We start from the raw sequence: 15,874 nt of genomic DNA, 5'->3' as shown, positions 1-15,874 counted from the left end.
CAGAACAGGACATGCAGGAGGCAGAGATGAAGGAAGGGCCCTAGAGACAGGAGGCCCAGGGGGAGCAGAATTCTGCTCGAAGGTACATAGTTCACCCAGGATTAAGATTTATCCCTCTTAAAGACTGTGCCACAGGCTTTGAAACAAATCGAAATATTCAGAGGAGCTAGAGCACCCCTGGAATGAAAGCATGAAGAACACTCTGACAAGAAAGATGTGTACGCGTTAAGGTCCAAGAGACGTCTCATCCCGGTCTGCTTGAGGGCAACAACCAAAAAAGTGGACGATTTCTGATGTTACCTAACTCCATCTGATTAAAGATAAGCCCCCAGGTTTCCAGAATACCAAAATTGTGGTCACTGCAACTCAATCTCCCCCAACAGAGACCCGCCGGCCACTGGGTCAAAAGGTAACTAACACGTGTTGACCGCCTTGGAAGGCCCACCTTCCAAGCACTGGCTGAGTCTTTCCCCATGTGCCGCTTCATTTAATTATAAATCAGCCCGTCAAGGTCAAGTTTATTAGCCCCCTTTTTCCAGACACAGAAGCTGTGACTCCAAACCACAAGTGTCTTTCCCAACGCAAAGCTAACCAAGCCATGGGCCTGGATTCCAAACACCAGTCTGCTTGACCTCAAATCCCACTTTCCATTTCACCAACTGGGCGGAGGTCTATGCTTCTGACCTAAGGCCCTGAGGCCCATCCAGGGGTGGGGATTCTCCGGTGGTCCCATGTTCAGTTCAGACACGGATCCCACGGACAGACCATCTTTCCCCACAATGTCCTCCCTCCTCTCAGATCCCAACCCTGGTCCTTCCCACCTGCTGTCTTCCGACATCTTCCTCCTTCTTGAGGCCATACTTTATTTAAAACCCACCGCCTGCACCTGCTCTTCTCGACTTCAAGGGCACACATGCTGAGACACATCATCCCGGGGTTTCCAGCCATCATTTGTCATGTTGAACTAAAGCGTGCTGGCCTGATCCTGGCAGAAGACTGCTCGGGGACAAATAAAGAAGGGGTGTGGACCACTGCAGCCAGAAGAGGTTCAACGGTGGAACTCTTCACCACTACAGGCTGAGCATCTAGGGCTCAGGAAGGAAGTCCCACCAACAAAACCAAGAGCTTTGAAAGATGTGTCACCAACCTTCCGAGGCCACCCCGTAACGACTAGATGGAACACTGGTCTTACCCTGTGCTGTCCAAGACGGAAGCCACGAGCCACATGTGGCTACTGAGCACATGAAATGTGGCTAGTCAAAAAACACTTACTAGCTCCCAAAGAAAGAATATAAAGTATCACAGTAGCAATTCTTTATACGAATGAGATACTGAAAAGGATGGTATGTTGTGGATATACTGGGTTAAATAAATTACATTATTAAAATTAATTCCACTTATTTACTTTCTGTAGGCGTCACCAGAAAGCTTAACATTGTGTGTGTGGCTCACACTTGTGACTCAAATTCTATTTCCACTGGACAGTGCCGGTCTGACACTTGTAACAGATGAGGAGACAAAGAGCAATTCGGGAGTTTCTAGGAAGCGCACACACCAAAATACAGACGCTCGCAGAGTCCCGTAAAAATTTAAATACAGCGCAAACACAAAGGCTTACGACCAGAAAAACTCCTATGGCAATTTGAAGTAAAAGTGAGGGAGAAAAAGTAAGTGTGGCTGCTCGCTCTCCTACCAAGACAGGTACTCCAGGCTTCTTTAAAAATCTCCTTTCCGGCAAGAGAAGGCGGCAGAGACGCTGCCTCCGCTCTAGCACCTGTCTTTCTAGGCTTCTCCAAGGCCAACAAGCTGGGGTGCGTGCCTGACCGCCATGCAGCTGAGACTTCTTCCCAGGTGGCCCGGAAGGCCGGCTCAGCCAGGAGACAAACCATGTGGCACAGGACACCTACTCCACAGGGTTCACGTCCAAGTCCGCTGGGATAATAAGTGAGAAAAGAAGAGTCTAAGTGGGAAAGTGCGGGGTATTTGCAGCATATCAAGGTGGGTCACGAGTCCAGTACCTTGCCAACTCCTTTAACAGTGGCTCACGGTAGGAATTACATTTATCGTGCACACGGATCGGCGAATGGAAATAAAACAAAAGTTTCATGAGACAACACTTACCTTCCATACTGTGCTGTGCCTCTGCTCTTTTGTGTCCTTCTATGTTCTATTCCGTTCTTTTTTCTTTTTTGATGCTGTGAGCCACTAAGTTGATTTTACAGTGGTCATGATCCACAACCTAGCCCTGAGTATGGTGAATAAGAGGTGTAGTCCTCGCCCTGTGATGCACACTGCACCCCTCTCTCCAGAACCCAGGCATCCGGATGTGACCTCAGAATCCTTCTCAACACAGTACTCTAGGCAGCTACAGCCAATCACTTGAAGTCAGAATCAGAGATGAAACCTACTTATTATTATCCTTCTTCAGATCCAAAGCTCTCAAAAACTGAGGCTCAGAAGTTAAGAGTGATTTGCCCAAGGTCATACAGCAAGACCTTGGGTGAACTAGGGCTCCTGCAGACCCACAAAGCCACTTCACTTTACATCACCCTCTGGTGATACAACTGACCCCAAAAATAACAAGAGCATGGAAAAATTCTAAATTTTCACCACGACCATGAAAAGTCATCCAGTAAAACACGGCAGGGGAAGTTCTCATCACTCCACCAAGGAGAAGACACGAGGATTCTGAGGTCAGAGGTAGCAGTATGCCAAAAGCCGAGTCAAAGGTGGGGGGGTGTTGTATGTGACAACGGAGGAGTTTTTAAACTCTGTTTCTCAAATGAAACAAACCATTGGCTGTTTATTTTCTAGAACCAGGGAGAGGTCAGCCTTACACTGACCAGCCATCTTTGTTGCTTTTCTTCTGCAAAAGCAAGAGCCCTTGTTCAAGTTCACCTCTGTGCAGGGCTGAAAGTATAAGCAGACCCTTTTTCCTAGCTTGGTCCAAAGTCAAGCTATAAAGCAGGCCCTTGAAATTTCAAACCTTATTAGAAAAAAAAAAAGAAAGAAAGAAAGAAAAAAAAACCTCCTTAGGCAGAAAAGCAAAACATTAAGTAATAAGAGTCTCTACTGTGAAACAGTATAAATGATCTTTCACCAAAATAACTCAGCCCATCATCAAATTACCACCCCTCAAGTCCAATTTGCCAGATTTTTTGCCCAATATTATAAGAGAGTTTGGTGAACAGACATAGGCTAATAAAAATGAGCTCATATATCCATTTCTGGTCACACTTCCATCAAAAATAGGAGGTGAGAGAGGCCAAGGCCTAGGTCAGAACTCAGTCCTGGGAGACGCCAATAGAAACAAAAGAGAACTGACCCCGCCCCCAACAGTACCATCATGCACCTCCATTTCCTTTACAACAAACATGATCAGAATAACCAATTTTTTTTTTTTTTATAAAAGGAAAAAACAAGTCTACAAAACAGAAATGATTTTCAATTCCTCGCCAGGGGTTCCCTTGAAACCACAGACAACACAACGAAATTTCAGCAGAATGGAATTGAAGGAATCTGAGTTGTCAGGAGACCCAGGACACACAAAGGGACTTGCTGCAATATTTTTATTCCTTGCACCAAAAATAACCTGTTATCTACAGCCCTGACTTTTTCTCCGATGCCCAGTAGGGGTGTCCACCTACCCCTCCCCAGCCCAGGGCAGAGCTCCCCTCCATCACTTGCTAAACTCAGGCCTACTGTCTCATGAGGCCTCCAGGGCCCTTGGAAATTACAAATTCTTTGACCGTCCTAAGCATCGGCCTAAATAATTCAACAGAAAAAAAAAATTTTTTTAATTATGCTACTTTAAAAAAAAAAAAAAAACACCCTCATTCCAAATATGTCAGAATGTGGCCAGTCAGCCCTGAAGGATTTCGTTACTAAAAAAATAAAATCTCCCAAATGCAATGGTGATGATGGGAAATGTCGAACCTCTGCCACTGTCAAACATATTTCACAGAATTCGCATCCCCTCAGAAATTTGAATCCCCACAAAACGGGGTGGGAATCCATGAACTGGGGCCACCATTTTTTCCAAGACCAGCTGGTAGCTAGCGAAAGGAACACAGGGTTTCATGTCCTAGCCCCGTCAACCCCCTAGACCCACCATCAACCCCCACACAAGGTCCCACCAAGATCCCACCCTGCCAATGCTAACAGTATCCCCCCCTCCTCTGAACAGAAAAATTAAAACTTTTTTTTTTTTTTGGTTCAAAATCCCCAGCAAGTTCAACCAGATACTAATTCATCACAAATAACCCTTCAACTTTGGGTGGGTACCTTATTTTCCTCTGTTAAATTTCAATTCAGTCAATATTTGTCTTCTAAGAAAAAAATTTTTTTGTTTTCACCTTCATTTGATTTCATCTTAAGGCCGTAAAAACTACACCAAATACTGTTTGCATTTGTGCTTTCATGTTCCAAGAGCAAGTACCTTTGGGTTTGGCTTTTCTGTCTATTTTCATTTTTTTTCCTTTAAAAAAAATTAAATTTTGATGCTAGAATCAGCCGAATTGGTGTTTTACCCCATTTTTTCAGCAAACTTAAGTGTTCCACTAGAGAAGATGGATCAGAATCAGAATTTTCATCTCCTCTCTGTCCTCCCTTCTTTTATCTTTCCTTCTTAAGTCAGTAAAATTTGTGTTTTTTTATATCACAGACCCCCCCCCCAAAATGATCAAAGCGAATGGATTTTCTTTTCCCCTTTGAAAGTAGTCAAATTTGTGAAAAATACCAAATGCAAATGAACTACCAACCCCACATCACAATCAAAGAGGCCTAAAACCAATCTGGATTTTTAAAAAATAATAAATTTTTCAAATTGGAAGAGTAAGCAAGCACAGAGAAGGAAAAATTCTCTCCTACCAAGGATTCTTCAACCCTTGTCTTTATCAACTGATTCAGTTGCATATCATAAAAAATGAGCTTCTCTGAATCCACTGTTAGTTTTTTCATAATAATGTTAATTATGCATATCTTATTTTAATGGCGGTCTCTCCTACAAATCTGTGGGCTACTCAATTTGTATAATGAAATGAATTTACATTTTTTTCACTGAATATTGTTCAAAAAAGGTTCCTGACATTTTCTGGATAAAACAACAACAAAAAAAGAAATGCCTAAACCTTTCAGGAAACAAAATCAGAAAATAGTCTTAATTATCCCATCAAAACAAAAAACAAAAAGAAAAAAAAAAAACAACACAAAACCCAACAAATGCAGGGAAAAAATACAGATTTCACTCTAACTTTTCCAGTTTCTGTTTTTCTTTAGAACCTTGGGATTTAAATGCAGTAAAATGTTAAATGCAAAATTAGAAAAAAAAAAAAAAAACCTACAATTTTTGGGTGTGTCCAAAGCCAACATTTTAGGATCTATTTTCTCTCTTAAATCCTTCCCTCTTGAAAACAGAAAAACTTTAAATATTGCCAAATGGTGAAATTAGTCTTTTCTGCCCGCTGGGCTAAACAAGTTCCAAATTACAATGAAGTACAATTTCTAATTGCTTCATAAAGCCAATTCTCCCAGTTTTCTCTAAACTCAACAATTTCCTTCCTTTCCTCATTCCAATTAGTTTTTTTGTCAAACTAAAATGAGTTAGGAAGCCAAATTGACTTCGGTTTTAGGAGGCTTTCTGCTTTCTCCCCCTCAAAAACTGAATTCATTCAAATTCCAGCTTAATTTTCATTTACATATTATCTGGATTTGGCTTCAGAAATAAAAATTGTCTCCATGCTCCCGGAAAGATCAAAGTGAAAATTTTCACACCAAAAAAGAAAAAAAAAGAATCCTTTCCCCCACCACTGCCTTATAGTGCAAACTTTTGAAAAAATAAGAAATAAAAAATATTTCTTTTCAATTTTAATTTCTTTTTTTATTTACAAAATAGTATCCTCTAGGTGGCGTCGTTTTAATGGGAAAAAACTGCCGTTTGAAGAAAAATTAGAAAAAAAAATTGAGAAAGAGAAATATGGCCTAAAAAAAAAAAAGATTGTTGCAAAGATGGGGGGCCAGAGGGGAAAGACCTCCCGGGGGTCATCAGGGACCCCGAGCGCAGAGGGGGTCAGGGGAAAATTGCAAATTTGGGGGGGAGGGGGGGAGAGCTGGAAGGGGTTGCATTTTTGCAAAATGTGAATTGTCCAAACTGAAATGGCTGCTCTGTTCTCTCGCCGCTTTGTTTTCTGGGCTCCGGTCCGAGCCCGGGGCTGGAGGGGGCGCTGGGTGGGGGCCCGAAGAGACCCCCGCGTCACCCCCAGCCTCCTCACGCCCCGCGGCGCCCGGGGGGGCTCCCCAGACCCCGACCCCCCGGTTTGCGCCCACAAAAAGCCCGCAAACGTGCCCAGGCACTCTTTGCATCCTTGCTGAAGTTGCAGCGCCCGGCCCCGGGCCCCGGGTCCCCAGCGGTGGTGATGCCCCCGGCCCCCCGTCGTACCTGCGGAGCCGCCGCGCCGCCCGGCTGGTTCATGGGTCCGTGCGGGAGGAGGCGGCCCCGGCGCGTCCTGCTCCTCCCGGGCCGGGCTGCTGGTGCGCGCACAATGCCGCCGCCGCCGCCGCCGCTGCCGCCGCCGCCGCCGCCGCCGCTCCCTCCTCCGCCCGCCCCGCTCAGGCCGGGGGGGCGGGGGCGCTGGGGCGCGGGGGGCGCCCGGCCCCGCCCCCACCCCCGGCCCGCACCGGCCGCCGCCGCTGCCGCCGCCGCCGAGCCGCCCTCACGGCCGCCGCCGCCCCGCCGCCCTGCCTGCCCCGGGCCGGCTCGCGCGCGCGGCCCGCGAGCTCCGGGCCTCTGCCTCGGCCTCCGCGCCGCCGGCCTCCGCGCTGCACACAAAGCCGGCCGGCCCCGGCGCGCTCCCGGCCCGCCTGCCAGCCCGTCGCGCGCCGCTCGCCCCCAAACTTTCCCGCGCCGCGCACTGCCCTCCCCGCGCCCCCCGCGCCCGCCCCCGGCGCCCCTCTGCTCGCACCCCGCTCGCCAGCCCCTCGCAAAGGTCATGTTCGCGGTGGAAAAAAAGTTTGGGGAGCCGCCTCTTGGCGGAACACAAGGGGTTAATGGGAACTCTTCTGCTCCCCCCACCCACCCCCCAAAAATCAGATTGATTTTTTAAATAAAGTTTGAAGAGCTGGCCTTATGGAGGAGTCGCGAGGCTCAGTGGGCATGTTCCTCTTGCCCCTGCCTGCCCCCTCTTCCAAAAAAAATCTAATGTCATTTAAAAATAAAAGTTTGAAGAACCAGCCCTGGGTCAGACAAGAGGGGTTAAGGGGACTCTTTTTAGCCCCCCCAATCAGATGGGTTTTTAAAATAAATATTTAAGGAGCTGCTTTTATGTGAAATGCGGGATGAAGAAAATATTTGTCTACCTTTGTCAACATTTTTTCTAAAAGAACAGATTTATATTAAAAATAAAAGTTTAAAAAACTGGCCCTGGGTGAGGGAGACACTAGGGGTTAAAGGTTAAGGGGGGCTAGCCCCCCCTCCTATATCCCCCAATCAATTTGATATTAAGAAGAAAAACTTGAGAAACTCTTTTCTATGTGAAATAAATGAACAAGATTATTTCTATCCAACACTCTAAAATATGAGATTTATTTTTATTTTTATTTTTTTTAATTTGAGGAACTGCCTCCCTATGACTTGAGAAGTTCTAACCGGGATTTTTTTTTTCCTGTCCTCACCTCCCAAAAATATCTAATTTTTTTTTTTTTAATTAAAAGTGTGAAGGATCTAGCCCATAACAACACAAGAAGGATTACTGGATCCATCCCACATTTCCCACAGATGACTGATTTTTTAGAATAAAAATTTGAAGAACTGCCCATATGAGATGAGAGAAATCTTTCTTTACCCCTCCTAAGAGAAAAATGTAAGGATACTTTTTTAAAAAATGAACACACTGGAAATTAAGAATAAACAGATATCCTTCCTCTGTTCCCACCTTAAAAAATCAAAACAAATTTTTTTCTAATGTTCAAATAGTTGGATCAATAGGAGATAGGAAGAGGGTTTTTTTCCCAGAAATTTTTTCCCTGCACCCCTCAGAAAAATTATTATTTTTTAGAATGTCGGGAAACTAAGGAACGGTATAGGAAAATACTCTCTCTCCCTGTAGAAGGAAAATATGGGAATATAACCCTACATAAGAGGCAAAGAATTAAGAGACGCAACTCTTCCCCAGACCAAACACACAAATGAAGTTAAAAGGGATCTTCCAACCATTCCCTCCTCCGTAAAACGTTGGAGTCATTAAAAATAAAAAGTGGCCATTTCCCTCCAGCCAGCCTGGCAAGTGTGTCCCTGGCAGAGATGTGGCAGGCTCTGCCAAGGATGTTAGGGCAGGCACTGAGCGAAGCAGGTCAGCCTGTGGAGTCTGGCAGAATTGGGCTCCCATGAGCCCTGGGCATATGTGATGGCCAGGCAACCCCCTGCCCGCCTGCCCCTCATCCACCATGTGGCTGAGGCCTTGTTACCCAGAGAGATGCTCCAGGTTTGATGGCTCTCTGGTTTCAGCCGTGTGTGAAGGTTCCTGGGCACCTGCCTCAAAGCCAGGCCACCTCCTCTACCCCGTGGAGCCAAGCCTATCTTTAGGCCCTGAGGTCCAAAGAAATTGGACCCGAAAGATACTGAGTCTCAGTCCCCGTGGCTCAAAGCTGTAGGGTACCAAAGGTAAAAAATAAACCCTGCCCTGTCAATGTGGAAAACACATGCAGGAAGTTTTCACTGAGCACTAAGTATGTGCTAGGCATGTTCTGTCTAGTAAGGCAGTCACACCGTAAAGAAGAGGATTGCTGGCAGCAGCCCTTCTGGAACTTTAGCAACTCACCCAGGAGGGCCTGTTTGAACACAAATATATTGGGCCCCACCCCAGAGTTTCTGATTCAGTCAGGAGTAGGAACTGAGAATTTGCATTTTCTAACAAGTTCCCAGGTGATTCTGATGCTGTTGGTCTAAGGTCCACACTGTTTAAACCACCGCAAAATGGTGCCAAGAGCACAATGCACAGGTGCAAGAGACAGAGGACGGACTTAAACCAACCCCAGGCAGGGGTCCGCAAAGACTCCAGGAGAAATAACATCCACCTGGAAGGGTGGGTGGAAGCATCCCTCCTCTCCCGCTCTTAATCAGATGGCAGCCTCTCTCTAGATCAAGGATCCTTAAATCCTTGGATAGGTTTGGGGATCCATAACTAAGCGATTTTATATCTTAAGCAAATCTATGTCTCTATGTGCATTTGGGGAAAGAAAATCTATGTCTTTTACCAATTTCTCAAAAAGGTCAGTGACCCCAACCTAGAATGATCTGCAACCTAGAATGATTTCCAGGTGGAGGTGCCTGGATAATCATCATGGGTCTTTCTCAGCTTTCTCTTTCTGGAATCACTGCAAGCCCTTTCTGCTTCTCTACTAACCACAGGCCACAGGAATCGGGCTTCCTCTTCCATTAGCACATCCCGACAGAGAGCCTCCAGCGCATTCAACACCACCTAGAGAGGCATGTCCTCAACAAGGGTCCCAGGTCTGGAGGGTCTGTCCCTTCTTCACTCTGTCCCTGCTGGGCCATGAAGGGTATGCTAAGTACACAAAGACTGAGCTTGATGCCTTCCTGACAAAATCCAGTTTCTAAATGAACACACACATTTCCCAACCAATAGTGGAAACGACCCAGTCACCCAGAGCTGTGATCTGTCCCCACTCTGGAGGTTAACGAAGGGTAGACTCACCACAGGCAGGGGTCTAGGAAGAGGGAATGACAGAGAGAGGAGCTAAAGTATGTAGTGAGATCCCAGGGGGTAAACCCCAACCTGCTCAATGATGGAACAGGCACCATAAAATCACAGAGAAGGAATGGAATGGCCGTGGGTCATAGCTGCTGAAGAACAAACGTATACCTTAGGTAGTAACTTAGTCCAGTGGGGACTCCAAGGCTTACCCATCCTCTAAGGGCCCATCTTTCAATTACGACCACGTGTTCACCAGTTTCTGAAAACTTCTGACCCTGTCCGTGTCCCCTCCACTGCCTTCCAAATCAGCATACATATAGCATATACATATATACATATGTATACGTGTGTGTGTGACATATATAACACCTATATAGCATAATTATTAAGAGCCCAGGCTGTGGAGTCAGCCGCCTGACTTCTGAGTCTGGCTTCGACCCTCACATACTCCATGATCTTAAGCAGACAACGCAGCCTCTCCCTGCCGCCAGTCCCCATCCTTCAAATGGCGCTGATTGTAGCACCTGCCGCATAGGTACACTCTGAGGATGAAATGCGAGAAGACGTGTAAAGCGTCTAGAAAGTACCTCGTATAAACGGAGCACCCCATACACGTGCTCCATTGGAATCACAGAGATGTGTTTCTCACCTCTGCCACTGACTAGCTCTATGGCCCTGGGCTCCTGGCGTAATCTCTACACCTTAGTTTCCATCTCTATAAAATGGGGTTCCCAAAACCTACCAGCCTTATCAACACTCTTTTAGTTGTAACCAGTAGAAATGAAATGATGCTAAACTTAAAAAGAGGGGGAGGGAGTGTTTTGTTAAGTTGGAAGGTAGATCTTGGCGCCCAAGGGCAGGAGATGAAATGAAGCCTTGAGAGGATTTGGAGCCAGGAACTAGAAAGTCACCAGGAACAGGGCTTGCTTTCTCCCTCATTCTGGGGCACAGGTTTCTTTCTTTTCTTTTTTCTCTTTTCTTTTCTTTTCTTTTCTTTTCTTTTCTTTTTTCTTTTCTCTTTTCTCTTGTCTTTTCTTCCTTCCTTCCTTCCTCCCTTCCTTCCTTCCTTTTTTTAAATATTATTCCCTGAGTGTATTTTTCTATAGGGGGAGAGGAAGAAGCAGGCTCCCCACTGAGCAGGGATGCTGACGACGCAGGGCTTGATCCCAGGACCCCAGGATCATGACCTGAGCCAAAGGCAGACCCTTAACCGACTGAGCCACCAGGCGCCCCTTAGGGCCACACGTTTCTTGGCATTGCAACGTCATTTTCTCTGTCTCTCTCCCTCCCTCCCTCCTTTCCTCCTTGCCAATCTCCAGGTGGGTACTCTCTGCGTCTCTGAGCACATAGTCAAAATGGCTGCCCCACAGTCCTCTAGGTGTGAACAGTTGCTAACCAAGTATCTCTGTGCTTCGATCCAAATCCTCTGGGCAGAGAATGCGATTGGCCAGGCTTGGCTAGATGCCACCAGGAGCCAATCACCTATGACCAAAAGGAGCAGGATCACATGATGCCCGTAAACTTCTGAGACCCATCCCTGAGGGAAGGGGTGTGGTGGGTGGGCAGACCCCTCACCTGTCGAACCTCTTAGAAGACTGTGAGGATTTGCTGAGCTTAGGAGTGTAACAGTGCCCAGCACAGGCCCTGACACACAGACACACTCAAAAGGCGTGCTTCCTCCTGCTAGAGTCTGGAGACATTTGAGATAACCAGGGGTTGAGGATAGCGAGATTTTGTCAGGTGTCAAGCTTTTGTCACAGGCTGCTGAGGGCAACAAGGAGACAGGAATTGCCCCAGAAGTGACCTTTGGGTCCCAAACAGAACCTGAGGCCTGGCTAAAATTTTGTGGTAGAGTTTGGTGGAAAAGATCATTTCAGGGTGAAACAGTAGGTTCTCAAGGGTGTGGAATAGAAGGAAGGCAGGGAATTCACAAAATGGTGTCTTCTTCCCCAAGCCGGGTTTCTTTTTTTAAGCCTAAGCAATGAAGGAAGTACTCTTTGTAACAGCCAAGCCAGGAGACTCCAGCTCCCCAAGTCTGTACTCAGTGGAAGAAAACCACACAATCCAGTCTCAAAAAGTCTCTTAGCAATTTACAAAACAAGATGGCAGCATTTTCAAACTCGACCCACTACTTCTCTGGAGTGGGCAGGGAAGGCACAATCACCCCCATTTTAAAGACGAGGAATTTGAGGCTCAAGTCCTTGGCCAAATCAGTCAGTGGCACCCAGGCCTGACTCTCAAGCAGTGCTCTCCCCATCGTGCCCCTCACTGCCCTCTGTGGAACTTTCTGGTGAATGGAATCAAAATCAACAGATTCTTTAAATCACTGTGCCCTGGCGCTAGAATTTTCCTCTTTTCCTTCCTTTCATACTCCTCTCACCTCTCCCTCAAGTTGGGAAGATGTGGCAGCAATTTACTTCCTCAAGAGAGGTCCTTGCAAACCATGGAGAAGTCTCCGGAGAGAAAGGTATCCGAGGCCTTGACAGTACCCCAGGGTGGTTAAGTCCAGGATGCAAAACCAGAAAGAAGGAGGACCCAGCACAAGAGACCAGTGAATCAAAAGAGAAAGATCAAGCTGATGGCCCAGGCCAAGAATCAGAATCAAGGCCAAACATGAGTGGTCCAACCCCGGATTCAATAGCAAAAACGTCATTATGTATCTACAATGTCCGGCATGTTTCATAAACCTGTTCCATGGAGCCTGCCATCCCGTGACGCCTAGAGATAGTCCAGCATCCTAGGGAAGATCTCACCCTGTCTCTGCAGTCAGACCTGTGTAGGAATCCCCGCCCTACACTCACCAGATTGTGACCTTAGCCACCATACAAGCCTCAGTTTCTTCATCTGTAAAATGGGCAAAATAAGGTACCTCATATAGAATGTTATTTAAAGGATTAACTTGTGTATGGTGACTAACATAATATAATAAAAAATCATTAAAAAAAATAAAGGATTAACTTGTGTTATGCCCTAAACACATGGTAGTTATTGTTCTAGTCCTGGCCCATTTCCACTTTACATATATAAGGAAATGCAGGCACTGGGTGGGGGGCAGGTGGAGTCACCCGCATGTGAGCGGGGTTATCCAGCCAAGAAAGGAACAAAGTCGGCTTTGGAGGCAGCTGCCCCAAGTCCAGTAGGGAAGCCCCCGGATATGGCATCGATCCTGATTTCAGTTTGCTGGATTTCAGAATGGAGAAAGACCCAGGCCAAGCTGGCAGAAGCTGGTTCGTCTCTTCTCCTAATGCCATCTGGAGGACCCCAAGGAGGCTTAAATCTGTCCTTTCTGCCACGCAGGGATTAGCTAACGCTGTGATGTGGTGTGGGGTCCGGCTCTGGATTCAGACCGCACTAGGCTCAAACCCCAGCTCAGCTCCTTTCCAGCCACGTGAGCTTTAGCGCCTCACACTCCTATCCCTGAGCCTCTGTTTCCCGAGCTGCTAAATGGGAGTAGCGACAGATAAACCCATGTTTTCCAGGAAGATTAGAAAAACCAATGAACACCAGCACACAGCAGGGATCCTAGAGATTAGTGATGATGACCACGACGATACGATCTCCAGACTTGTTTCTGCACAACTGTCCAGAGGGTGAGACATGTCTGTGATGACAGCTCAGCCATGACACCATCCAGTTACACTCCTCCGGTCTCTCCGTTAACAGACGAGGACAGGGAGGCACAGAAGGTCAATGGAATGTACTTTCACCAGCAAACGGACACACGGACCTGATGTGCCTCCTGATGTGAGGCACCGCGAAGAACCAACCGTGCTTACATCGAGCTCCTGCCAAAAATGCATAACCCAAATCTAATCGGGAGGAAACATCAGACAAACCCAGATTGAGGGGCATTCTGCAAAACAACTGGCCTGTATTTTTCAATAATGTCAACGTTATGAAAGACAAAGAAAGGCTGAGGAACGGTTTCAAATTAAGGGAGACTAAAGAAATATGACAACTAAAGGCAAAGAGTGATCTGGAATTGGACCCTCGAGCAGAGTGAAAAAAATATTGCTCTAAAGAACATTGTGGGGACGATTGGTGGAATCTGAATATGGCAGGCTATTAGGTAATAGTATTTGCGCTAAATTTCCGAATTGATAAATGGTCTGTGGTTGTATAAGAGACATTATACAACGATAGAACATTTATTTAACACAAGAATATATTCTTGCCCTTAGAAAGTACACACTTCTTTTGTAAAGGATGATGTGATGTCCGCAGCTCACACATGGTTCAGGAAAACAAATTTTGTATCTATCTACCTATCTATCCATCCATCTCTGCATGCCTATATATGCATATAGACCATACATCTCTGAGATAAAGCATTAATATACGACCGCATATTAATAATTAAGGAATCTGGGTAAAGACGATACAAGAGTTCCTTGTACTCTCCTCGCAACCGTTCACAGAACTTTGAAGCTATTTCAAAATAAAAAATTAAGAAAAGTCATATATCTGAAATGTCTGAAAAAGCCAGAAGCCTACACTATAATTACTTTCATCACAATGAACTCTTTTTTCATTGTATGTTTGACAACAAAATTTTTCACTCATTGATCACTGGTTGGTCCACATCGAAACCTGCTGATTATTTTTTTCTAACAACATGAGTTTTCTTTTGTGACCATTATTCCTGTCATGTCCAATTTTCCCAGGCAAATTCTGTGATCTAAATTTTGTCAAACAGATTTAGGGTCTTCCATCAATTTTTAGTCAATAACAATGTTTACTCTGTGCAGAATCGATCTTTGTCCGTTTTCTCCCCCGTTGCTTATTTCTACTAAGTAAAAATTTTTTTCCAATTTCTGTGATTTTCAGTGTTATCAAAAAGATTTAATTCTTCAAACAGGTTTTTTGGGTTTTTTCCAAAATTAATTTTACCACGTGTGGTTTAGTGGGATTCTCAACCCTGGCTGGGCACCTCAGTCACCTGGGGGGCTTGGGAACAAGACAGGTTTCCCAACCTCTAAGCCTAGCAACCCCAAGATTCTGAATCAACAGGTCTGGGGTGGGACCCAAATATCTATATATTTTTTAAAGATTTTATTTATTTATTTGACAGAGATAGAGACAGTCAGCGAGAGAGGGAACACAAGCAGGGGGAGTGCGAGAGGAAGAAGCAGGTTCCTAGCGGAGGAGCCTGATGTGGGGCTCGATCCCATAACGCCGGGATCACGCCCTGAGCCGAAGGCAGACGCTTAACCACTGTGCCACCCAGGCGCCCCCCAAATATCTATATTTTTAACTGACCCCCCACCTCCCAAATTTTTAGCAGTCACTGGCCCACCACATGGTGTGGTGCCCCACTTGCCTTGTATGATCGTTAATACAATAATTAAACTCTCTGGGCTGGCTATCCTCATTTCCATATCCCACTTCCCTCACTTGACTATGAGGTTCATGGGGAGAGGGAACAAACTGATGGTTTCTGAACGGCCTGCCCAGTCCATTACTTGTTCAGTTAGGCGGAGAAAATATTAACTGCATTATTGCCGGCTCAACCCAAACTTTGACTTTCAGCATCAAGAGAAGGAACTTCTTTTTCTTACTGTAGTAAATGTCTATACTGTGAAATGTACCCTTTTAACCATTTTAAGGGTGCAGCTCAGTGACATTAAGTGCATACACGCTGCTGTGGGACCAGCACCCCTGTTCATCTCCAGGACACTAACTGCCCCTTCCCCTCTCCCCCAGCCCCCGGTAACCTCCCTTCTACTTTCTGTCTCTGTGAATTGGACAATGCTGTTACTTCATCTAAGTGGTATCATACAGTGCTTGTCCTTTTGTGTCTGGCTCGCTTCACGTAGCATGATGTTCATTCACGATATAGCACATGTCAGAACCGCACTCCTTTTTTTTTTTTTTTTTTTTAAAGATTTTATTTAGGGGCACCTGGGTAGCTCAGTCGTTAGGCGTCTGCCTTTGGCTCAGGTCATGATCCCAGGGTTGTGGGATCAAGCCCCACATCTGGCTCCCTGTTCAGTGGGGAGCCTGCTTCTCCCTCTTCCTCTGCTGCTCCCCAGGCTTGTGTTCTCTCTCTCTCTCTCTCTCTCTCGATATCTGTCAAATAAATAAATTTTAAAAATCTTAAAAAAAAATAAAATAAAATAAAGGTTTTTAAAAAATAAAATAAAATAGGGGCGCCTGGGTGGCAC

The 15,874-nt window shown here is 45.9% G+C and overlaps 1 protein-coding gene across 16 annotated transcripts in view; it reads right to left on the bottom strand.

Annotated features, from left to right (window-relative positions):
- Positions 1 to 6,553, bottom strand: part of ZNF618 (zinc finger protein 618) — a 172,564-nt gene extending 166,011 nt beyond the window's left edge. For all 16 annotated transcript variants that reach the window (XM_040631762.1, XM_040631761.1, XM_040631767.1 and 13 more), the window contains exon 1: positions 6,437 to 6,553. In XM_040631762.1, the coding sequence (XP_040487696.1) occupies positions 6,437 to 6,469 (33 nt within the window). In that variant the 5' untranslated portion in view covers positions 6,470 to 6,553. The remainder of the gene's footprint in view (positions 1 to 6,436) is intronic.
- Positions 6,554 to 15,874: the final 9,321 nt, after the last annotated feature.

Source organism: Ursus maritimus, unplaced genomic scaffold (assembly GCF_017311325.1).
Source record: "Ursus maritimus isolate PB19 unplaced genomic scaffold, ASM1731132v1 scaffold_17, whole genome shotgun sequence".
In the NCBI taxonomy this organism is placed as follows: Eukaryota; Metazoa; Chordata; class Mammalia; order Carnivora; family Ursidae; genus Ursus; species Ursus maritimus.
Note: the sequence above shows the minus strand (reverse complement) of the source record. Positions and strands in the feature narration are given on the sequence as shown.